The 10,446-nt window shown below is 43.0% G+C and overlaps 1 protein-coding gene across 1 annotated transcript; it reads right to left on the bottom strand.

Annotated features, from left to right (window-relative positions):
* Positions 1–1,866: 1,866 nt before the first annotated feature.
* Positions 1,867–6,629, bottom strand: LOC122991882 (chymotrypsinogen 2-like). The gene is made up of 7 exons (XM_044365342.1): positions 6,482–6,629; positions 5,734–5,837; positions 5,578–5,651; positions 5,228–5,303; positions 4,964–5,147; positions 2,535–2,665; positions 1,867–2,400 (listed from the first exon to the last, which is right to left on the bottom strand). The coding sequence occupies exons 1-7, from the start codon at positions 6,531–6,533 to the stop codon at positions 2,239–2,241; spliced, it is 783 nt and encodes a 260-aa protein (XP_044221277.1). The 5' UTR covers positions 6,534–6,629; the 3' UTR covers positions 1,867–2,238.
* Positions 6,630–10,446: the final 3,817 nt, after the last annotated feature.

The raw sequence follows: 10,446 nt of genomic DNA, 5'->3' as shown, positions 1-10,446 counted from the left end.
AGGCCAGAGGAGAGAGGCCAATACTGGTGTTATTTGATCATGTTTTTTTACCAGTTAGAAGACAAGCAGCTGAATCTTGTAGTAACTGCAGACAATGAAAAGTCCAATGAAGAGGCAATAAAAAGAACATGCTCTGGTTTTAGAGTTGACCACAGTACAGAAACTGCCCTGGTCAGAGTTCAGAGATAACCATGAAGTTTCTGTTCTGGTACTTCTTGACCTCAGTGCAGCTTTCGATAAGGTTGATCATGTTATTATTCTTCAGCGCCTTGAACGCTGTTTAGGTCTTAGAGGCACTGTTCTTAACTGGTTTTCTTCTTACCTTACTGGTAGATCTTTTTCTGTTTCTGTTGGTAACTTTGAATCAGATGAAGTCAGAATTCCATATGGAGTCCCTCAAGGATCAATTCTTGGTCCTCTACTGTTTAATTTGTATATGCTCCCACTTGGGTCCATCATTCAACAATACAACATATCATATCACTCCTATGCTGACGACACACTGTTATACATCTGTTTCTGCCAACCACCTTAACCCAGTGAATGATCTCATCCAGTGCGTTACTGATGTCAAACATTGGATGGCTAAAAATTACTGACAGCTAAATGAAAACTAAACAGAGATTCTTTTAGCAGGTCTGAAGGCTTTGAGGCACCAGATTCACTCTTTGTTAACTCCCCTGTCAGTAAAACTCTGTGAGCATGTCCAAAACTTGGATGTGATTTTAGATGCTCTCAACTTTTAGAAGCACATATCTAATATCTCTCAGACTGATTTTTATCATCTTAGAAATATATCTAAAGTTAGAGCTTTCCTATCACAGTCAGATTCTGAAAAGTTGATTCATCCATTTATTTCCAGTCGACTAGATTACTGTAATGCACTTTTTGCTGGACTGGCAAAGAACTTAATACACTCCAGCTTATTCAGAATGCTGCAGACAGAGTATTAACTAAAACCAAAAGGTGTGAACACATCACTCCTATTTTAACGTGTCTTCACTGGCTCCCAGTAAAACAAAGAATTTAATTCAAAAATGTTCCTTTTTTTTAAAAACTATGCACAGCTTGGCTCCCTCTTACATCACTGACATGCTCACTGAATACACACCAGACAGACGCCTGAGATCATCAAGTAAAGGTCTCCTCACTATACGGAGAATAAACTCTAAATCAGCTCATGGTGCCTTCAGTCATTATGATCTTACTCTCTGGAATTTTCTACCACATGAACTCAGGTCTGCTACAACCGTGTCTTCTTTTAAAAGCAGACTAAAAACATCTTTTTTCACAAGCTTTAGTTAGGTTTAAAGTGTGTGGTTAACGGGCAAAACCTTCATTTTAGAATCAGTATTATTATTGTTATTCCTTTTTAATAATAATGATACCTTCTAATCCTACTCTCTTTATTGTAATTCCTTTTTACCCTCTAATTATATTTGTTGTCTTGTATGTTGATGTTTAACATCTCCTTATTTTTATTGTTTTTATGTTGCATGTTTTATATATGTATTGTTAATGTAAAGTTAAACGGTTTTGACATGTATGATCTTTACCTTTATTTTTGTTTTTAAGCACATTGAGTTTATGACTGTGGTATTAAATGTGAAAGACAGCAGCTCATCCAGTCAGCTGGACTGAATCTCCAGGTGCATTCTGGGAGTGATTGACAGCTCAGATTACATGTTTAGAAAAGATCAGGATTCCACATTTAACTGCACTTCAACTCCAGCTGAGAACAACTATTACTGATGAAATGATAATATTACAACCTGTAGATTAAATTAGATCATTAATATCATTGATTCAAGAGGAGTGGAACAACCTTCATGGGGATCAGTAAAGAGACGGAAAGAGATGCTGTAATAAGATTGATGCTTTATTAAAGGGAAAACACAAACTGTAAATGTCTCGTTAAAACAAAGAAAATACATTTTTATAGGTTTATTTATTTATAATTGCTTCAACAGAGAAAGCCTTTCAGATTTGTGTAGAATAAAAATAAAGTCACTTTCCTGGCGATGTGTTACTTTAATAAACTTTTGACATGTGGTCTGTTTGTCTTTATGCTAAGCTAAGCTAGCTGTTTCCCCCTGCTTCCACTCCTATGCTAAGCTAAGATAGCTGTTTTCCCCTACTTGCAGTCTGATGCTAAGCTAAGCTTGCTGTTTTCTCCTCCTTCCAGTCTTGATGCTAAGCTAAGCTAGCTGAACTTCATTTTGAGCAAGTGAAACTCTCTCAGTTGGCGGCGATGGTCCGGTCTATCCAGGCGCGCAGTGCTGTGACGCGGGCGTACACTGCAGGCGACATGGTATCGCAGGAGGCTCTTCCAAAGGACACGACACCAACCAGAGTCCAGGCACCAGCCTTCTGACAGACCAGAGGACCTCCAGAGTCGCCCTGAAAACAAACACACACACAAAATAAGCACACAAACAAACAAATAACATGCGTAGCTGATAGGTACATGTTAGCATGTCTATCTTCCAACATGTTGCTAATATGCTTGTTGGTGGTTAGTGTGCAGCACCCACGCTGCAGCTGGAGATTCCGTTGGCTCCGGCACAGATCATCTTGGAGGTGATAGAGCTGCTGAAGAATCGACTGCACCGCCTATTGGTCAGCAGGGGGAGGGCTGCCTGCTGCAGCCGGGTGGCAAGGTTACCTGCAACACATCAACACTTCACACTGATGTCTATACTGCCCCCAGTGGTCAAAGCACGCCATGTTTCCTGTGTTAACACTCCCTTAGTGGTCTGAGAAGCTGTACAGGTGAGATTTAACCAGGTATAAGGCACTGACAATAATAATAATAATAATAAATATAGCCGTAAGTGGCAATTTGCGGGTTCAAGCTTTTTAGCACTTAACAGAGGGAAGCAGCTCGATCAGCCAAAATTAAAAGGTGAGGTGGTGAACGAAGATGAGCAAAGTCACTTCAACTACTTTAGTTCTATTTAAAGGAGTGAGTCACCAATAATAATAATGATAGTCACTGTTGTAGTGGGTCAGGCCCCAGCAGCTGTAAAGCACTAATAATAATCATAATAAACATAATTGATGTGGATATTTTGAGTGATGGTCAGCACCTCAGTGGAGAAAAGTAGGCACGAGCCTTTGATGTCTTAAAGCTGAAAATGTTTGTTGAAGCCCTTGATCAAGGAGAACTGAAATAGCAACCATTGAAGTCTTCTGCAACTTGGATGCTGTCTCTTTCCATTCTGTCCTCTGAAGGTCTGACTCTCAGGGTCCTATCTTACGCCCGGTGCAGAGCGGCACTACGCGCAGCGCAAGTCTCTTTGCTATTTTAAGACAGACGCAGTTGTCATTTCCCCGTCCAGTGCCCACGTTGTTAAAATAGCAACGGCACTTGTGCCCATCAGTGTGCCCATCAGTGCGCCCATCAGTGCGCCAATGGGCGTGTTGGTCTAAATGTAAGGTGTGGTCAGGCGCATTGTTGGCGCGTTGCTATCTTGAGGCAGCAGAGAGCGATTGCGCCAACAAAAACCTGGTCTAAAGTCAATGGCGCAGTGTTTCACTGTTATTTTAAGGAGCGTTATCAGGACAGTAATATGCACCTACACAGGCGGCTGCACCACATACACTCTGCTTGTTACACACACAGGACACGCAGCAGCGCACAAACATGCACAAGGTAACAAATAAAAGGATTACAATGTGAAAGATTATTATTGTGTATATTAATATATTTTAAAAAATACATGTCATAATGCTCAGTCATAATATTTATAGAATTAACTAATCGCAGCAATGATGGATTAAATTGTTGAATTATTTGACCAAATTGTGTAATCATGTAGGTATTTAAACAGACGGACAACAACGGATCAGACACAGATCGACTTTCCTGCTGCATCAGTACATGATGACATGAGGAAATAAATGAGGTGAAAACAATAATTAAACTAACGAAGGAAATAAATCTGCACAGCTTCTAGCTGCTTCCAGCAGCAGGATCAGCACCTTGGAGAGCTCATCAAGTCCTGATAACTGTGTTGATGATTCTTTACATGATTAAAATTAATTCTTTATTTTTTGAACAATATTCAACAAGTATTCTTTAACATTTTTGAGGTTACAATGATCAAGATTCTATACTTTCAACAATTAAAACCTGCTGATTTGACTTGATACTCCCTGACTGAACAAAACGATTTTAAAGAATCCAAAGCTGTAATTAAAATAATAAACCTTTTCAAAAACCAAACGAAGACAAATTTGCAACAAATGAATGAACAGGATCTTAAACTGGTGATCTGGGACCACGGGAGGGTCCAGGAGCATGTTACGCTGAAAACACACCCATGATTAATTAGGAGACTATGGACAACCCCTTTGAACCGTGCACCTGGCGCAGCGACCATTTTTCCACCATTAAAATAGCAAAAGTGGATTTGGACTCACCCTCAATGCCATAGCGCCATGCGCTTCAGACCATGCGCTTTAGATCGTTAAAATAGGGCCCAGAGGCTTTAACCTAAGCAGATCAGCCTACACTATGAAAAATTTGTCTAATTGGTTCATTAGTTTCTAAACAAGGAAGTGCATTTTACCCGTGTTAGTTCAGGTCACGTTGCATGGAACTTCAGGTCACTGTCAGCACATTCTGGCTACACATTCACCTATCTTTGTTGTCTAGGAAGGCCCCCTCCGACCTTGGTAACCACGGTAATGCTGATTTACCCTTTATCAGAGAGGCCTCTGCCTTCCCCAAAACATCAAAGAGGGTTCTGGAGTCTCAAAGAGAGGAGAGAATTGTCTCCTTTCTACTTAAGAATTACAGTGTGACCTCAAGGCACCATTATTATCAGGCCTCAATAAGCAGGAATGAGACTTTTAAAATGTACAATTAGTAACTAGCCCAGGCTTGACCCGATGTAACCCAATTTGTAACCCCTAAAGATGGAAAATTCCATAACAATAATAATAATAATTAAGTCACCGTTGCTGCTGGTCCAGCCCCAGCCGGTGGTCATGCACGTTATGCCTGCAGGGAAGTTGTCTGTGGTCTCGGCCAAGCACACGGGGGAAACACGCCTGTTTATCTGGGCGGGTCTGGCCAGCTTGATGAGCTGGATGTCGTTGTTAAAGAGGGTGGGGCTGTTGTAGTCGGGATGTGTGAATACCTGACAGGAAATTACATCATTAGCTGGTGAACGCGCAGGAGTTCACGAGACATGATGAAGTCCTGCTGCTTGTTGCTCACCTTGCCGACCCTGATCTTCTGGACGTCCTCGGTGGAGGAGCGGTCATGTGCTCCAAGAACCACAAGGTCAGACTCCCTGCGGAAAATCATGTGAATGAAATCGGCCAATAAAAAATCACCTGAGAAACACCTGAGCAACAGGAGGCGGAGCCTAATGTCAGCTGCTGGCTGAAGCTCATATTCAGAAGAGGAACACTGATCATACAGCAGGTTTAACTGAGCAGCAGATTGAGTTCAGCTGTCAAACTGTCTTTATTTAAACATTTATAAAGTTTAAAATTGCGTTTAAACATTGGTTGACAGGACAGGTGAGGGTTAAAGGTTGAAGGTTAAAGATTGTTGGTGTTTACCTGGCGGAACAGTGAGCAGCGGTTACCACCCAATTCTGGTTGATGAGGGAGCCTCCGCAGAAGAAACCACTGACCTGAAACAATCACATGTTCATGAATACAACTCATCTGTGTGTGTGTGTGTGTGTGTGTGTGTGTGTGTGTGTGTGTGTGTACCTGCAGGGCCACCTGCCAGGGCCAGGAGTGAGGCTTTGCCTCCTTGCCGTTCACGATATCAGAGTAACCACTGATGTCGGGGGGGATGGCGGGAGTGCCGCAACCTGGTGACATCATTGCATCATCATAATGACATAACAACAACATGAGTCAGGAAGTTTGTTCCTGATCTTTGCGAACAGTCGACACAAAACACCTCGAGTCACATTTTCAGTAAGAAACGATTGTTAATAAGATCAATACTTTTAAAGTGATCAGCCAATAAACACGGATCGATCTCAGACTGTGTCCAGTTATCTTCAGTCACTTATAAAAATCATTTTATCTTCATGAAGTCTTACGGCCTCACCACCCTGCACACGTGGGATCTCTTGTGATGTGGGAAGCTGAGCAGGATGGGGCCTGGTTAGTACTTGGATGGGAGACCTCCTGGGAATACCAGGAGCTGTGAGCTGTCTCTCTCCTCTCTCCTCCTGTTGCTTTCGGCAGGTATTTCTGCCTCCAGAGCTGCTCAACACCCACTGCTAGAATTATTATTATTAGTCTTATTATGATTATTACCATTATTATTACTATACATCTCTATGTGGAACTTGCATTGTTCTCTCTCTCCTCTCAACCGGTCGGTAGATGATGGCTGCCCACCCAGAGCCGCTAAATATTAAATCTATAAATAAATATAATAGTTGTAAATTAAAAACAAGCAGCTCAGTCTACCCAGCATGCTTCACTCCCTCAGCTGTCTTACCGTAGGCGGCGCCGACGAAGGCGAAGCAGGAGAGGATCCACAGGAAGACCATGGCTCGAACATGAAAGCTCCGTCTGAGAGACGAACCTTTATACAGACGAGGAGTGACGGGATTGGACAGGAGGGACGTGTGTGTGTGTGTGTGTGTGTGTGTGCGCGCGCGCGTGTGTGTATTTCTATGGTGCAACCACTGTTCTGTGTAATTAACTGAGAAGATGTGCAGGAGGATCTTGTGAAACATATTTATGTAAAAGTCTCTGATGTCTGTTGTGAAAACTTCCACAGTTAAACGTGTGACAGTAGTTTTGTGTCATTGAAGTTTTCATCAAACTGCAGCCGTCTGTGGTTTGCAAATGTATAAGTGAGTCACTGAGAAGGACTTGTAGTGATATGTGGCTGATCAAGTTTGTAATTATTGGGTTTGATCAGTTATTGTGACAGTATTATTGATGTTAAAGCCATCTTACAGCAGTAGTGAGCAGACTGGTGGTGAAGTAATCTATCATTATAAATAAAACTTTTAACGTTTTTATAAACTTGTTAACTAAAACTGTCTTGTTTGTATTTTTGTACTTTTGGTATTTTTGTTGGGATCCTACTCTGTTTCAGCTTGGTGTTATTTAGGCGAAGCTACGAGCTGCTGCATATTCTAAAATAAATGGCTTGTGCCACAGCCATGTCAGTGTTTAATATAAACCTCACATTGCCAGTCTTTGCACCGTAAGACATGATGGGTACATGTGGTTGAGTTTCTGGGGACATAATGAAGCATTCATTCTGCACTATGCAGAAGATGCCTCATGCACTTGGAATTGTGCATGGTGGTGGAACCAGAAGTGCATAGTTACTCTGTGGTGAAGAGTGGTATCTTGAGGAGAAGTATGGTGGGCTAGTCTCTGGTTTATGTAAATTTAAATGAGTTTGAAAGGGCTCAGATGAGAGCTTAAAAGGAAGAGAAAAATGGGATGAGAAAGGCCAAGCTGGTTGGTTTTGCTTTGTTTGAGGTTAAATCTGAGGATATCTGGGGAGCGGAGAGAAATGTCGGAGAGGCGTGCCGTGATGGGTCGTAATTAGATGCAGTGGTGGTGAATTCTGATCACCGTAAACAGAAGAATGCTAGGAGGAACATAGATTTGAGGGTTGAGTCAATGGATGGGGATAAATATCCTTCATGGACAGTTTGGATACAACGAGTGAGGAGGTCTGCTGTCACGGGTAAATGTTTCAGTGCAAGCTGAGGTTTTGCCTTTCTTAAGCTTTTGATTACCATGTTGATGTGGGGGTGCGAAATGGAGGGGGCTGGAGCTCTGGAAAACAGTTTGATGAAGAAGTTTATACCACTCAGGTATACTTGAATAGCAAATGTTCTGATTCTGAGAACCGAGTGGGCGTGAAAGAGTTTTAGGAGTGAGACTATTTATGATTGCTTGTTGCAACGTGGTGACGAGACAGAGAAGCTGAGGGTTCAGGTGAAGATTGTGGCTAAAAACGGAGGGACCAGTGTCAGATAAAGACCTCAGTCTGCTGCCAAGGATTTGAATTTCTGAAATGAGAAACGGGAGAGGGAGTCAGCGATGGAATTTTTGTAGCCTGGAACATGGGCGTTGTGGATGATGAAGTGGTGTTGGGCTGAGATTAGGGTCAGACTGCTGATGAACTACATGATGTGTAGTGATTGTGAGCGACCTCTGTTTATGATATTGACAGCGGTGTGGTTGTCTGAGGGGAGGAGGATAACTTTTTGGACCACTCATAGTCCCAAAGAAGGCCAGTGATGACTATGGGGTATGGATTGTCGAGCGCTGAGGGAGCAGAGGGCAAGGACAGTTCCACTGGCCAATCTGAGGTGAACCATCTACCACCATAGTAACCACCGAATCTGATGGAGGAAGCCGCATCAGTGTACAGTTGGATGTCTTCGTGCTGAGTTATGTTGTCATCATAAAAAAAGGAAATGCTGTTCCGAGAGGAAGGGAAGTCAGGCCACATTCTGAGCTCCATTTTACAGGCGTCACCCAGGACTATGAAATGGTGGAGGGATGGGACGGCAGCAGAAAGGGACAGTAAGTGGGAGAAGAAGGATCACCCTTGAGGGATGATGTGGATGGCAAAATTCAGGTGTCCTAGTAGGGAGAGAAGCTGGCGCTTGGTATATCGGAATGCAAGGTTGTTAGGTGTCACATCTTGCCTGGACTTTGGGGTTTTTTTTGGTCTTATGTTGTGTTCTGTGGGGTCTCCTTGTTTTGCATGTCTGTTTAGTCCCTCGGTTCATAAGGGTTTTCTTGTATGATTTGGGTGGTGGGTTTTAGAGGACTGCATCATTAGTTTGTTGGGTTGTGTGCTTGGGTTTGTGTTTATGGTTGGTTTTGGATGGGTTAGTGTAGATGGCATTGAGTTTGTTTTCTGGGTTTTTGTTCTGTTTCCCTTGTGTGTTCATGTACTCCTCCACACCTGCCCACCGAACGAGAGCTGGTTGTGGGGGTACCGGACACTGGAGCCACCAGCTGATCCGGAGGTCGGCATGTGAATCGCACCGCTTCACTCCCATGCCATCCCAGCCGTCCTGGGCTGAAGTTGTTCATCACAATGAAGGAGGAATTTGGTTATGGGGAAAGTTTCTCCACCACCTCCTTTAACTCTCTCTAACTGCTTCATATCCCTGATGGATGAAGCTCCGGTCCATCCTGGTTATGTCCCTGCAGTCCCACTCCAGCTCTGGCCCCTCCTGTCACTGCTGTGTCTCCTCCTCTTGTGGCCAGTGCAGACTGGGTGGCTCGTGACTCCACGACTGGGACAAAGCACCGTAGGATGCTCGGGTGTTCTTCCTCAACCTGAGCCACCTCGCTCCTGCACATTTGTGCAGACCTTCCAACCTGAAACGCTGTCCTCATTGCAGATGTAACACCCGCTTCCCAGTCCAGGTAGCACGCGCACTTCACCTCCTCGTCCTCTCATGCCCCCCACCACATTAATAATCAGACATCCGTTTCATTAACGCTATTACTCCCTATTTCCCTGGTGCACCGTCATTTTCTCCACCTCCTGAATTTGCGAGAGAGCTGCTTTCAGTGGATCTTCATCTCTCTGATATTAAAACATGTCTTCAGATGGCGTCTCAGGGTCGCTCAGGTTGTTGGCAAACTTGCAGTGTTTTCTAACTGCAGATATTAATCCTCAGGACTCCACCAGTAGCCTACTTGTGTCCAGAAAAGAGCTTGTAAAGTCTGACTTCCTGTCTGTACTGTACATTGATGCACCTGATGTGTGTTGGCCTTTAGACTTCAGATCTGTGGACACCTTTAAAAAGCAGCAGAAGACCCACCTCTTTACACCGGCCTTTGAGCAGTGTTCTTTCTCTCTATTTTATATATGATCTTTATATTGTGTCTCTTTTTGGTCTTTCTTTGTTTTACTTCAGCCTGACTGCAGCAATTCTATTGAAATGAATAGATTTAGTTTGTTGTGAGGTCGCAGTATCACAGTGACAACAGCTGCTGTTTTGTAACAGAAGGTCAAGTCAGATTTTAAAAAAACAATTACAAGAAGAATAAAATGTCTGCTTCTGTAAATGTGTTCCAGTAATGTGACAGTTTGACATTAAACCCTGAAGAGTTTTGGTTTAGAAGAGACGAGGATCAGGATGAAATAGTATCAAATAAATAAAGTGGCTGCTTGTTGTGAGGTTGATAAAGTGTTCAGCAGCAGCTTTCATGTCTTCTGGACTTTAAATGTGTGTAAAATTCACATGAAGGCAGCCGTTGGGACACCTTGTGGCATTTTGAAATGTGGCGACACTCGTATAAAGTTCCTCATTTAACAAACCTCACCTGTGAGAAGCTGCTGACCGCTTTAACTTGTGAAAGACGTTTCAGATGTGAAACAGCTTCCTGTGGCTTTTCTGCTGAGGCTGAACTGACGATGCTGAAGGTAAAAGCTGTTCAAACAGGTGATGTCAGTAAAGAGAA

This window comes from Thunnus albacares, chromosome 11 (genome assembly GCF_914725855.1).
Source record: "Thunnus albacares chromosome 11, fThuAlb1.1, whole genome shotgun sequence".
NCBI lineage: Eukaryota > Metazoa > Chordata > Actinopteri > Scombriformes > Scombridae > Thunnus > Thunnus albacares.
The sequence above is the reverse complement of the archived record's forward strand: the minus strand, read 5'-3'. Positions and strand labels throughout refer to the sequence as shown.